This window comes from Nestor notabilis, unplaced genomic scaffold (assembly GCF_000696875.1).
Source record: "Nestor notabilis isolate BGI_N333 unplaced genomic scaffold, ASM69687v1 scaffold22046, whole genome shotgun sequence".
Taxonomy (NCBI): Eukaryota; Metazoa; Chordata; class Aves; order Psittaciformes; family Psittacidae; genus Nestor; species Nestor notabilis.
The window spans coordinates 334-538 of NW_009934525.1; the positions used below are offsets into that span (position 1 = coordinate 334).

Below are 205 nucleotides of genomic sequence, written 5' to 3' on the forward strand. Positions count from 1 at the left end.
AGTCCCCGCCCTCAGGGCAGCCCGGGCAATGCCCAAGCGGCCGCTGTCCCTCTACGCCAGCCCCTGGACCTCCCCGGTCTGGATGAAGACAAACGGCGCGATGACGGGGAGGGGGACGCTGAAGGGCAGCCCCGGGGACAAGTACCACCAGGCCTGGGCCAAGTACTTCATCCGGTGAGGGGCTGCGGAGCACGGCGGGGGGCCA

At 70.7% G+C, this 205-nt stretch overlaps 1 protein-coding gene across 1 annotated transcript in view; it reads left to right on the forward strand.

The window, feature by feature from the left end:
* GBA (glucosidase, beta, acid) overlaps positions 1-205 on the forward strand; it is a gene marked incomplete at its 5' end in the record, with an annotated part of 1,756 nt that overhangs the window by 323 nt on the left and 1,228 nt on the right. The window contains 1 exon segment of the mRNA XM_010017397.1: positions 3-194. Coding sequence (XP_010015699.1) covers positions 3-194 — 192 coding nt within the window.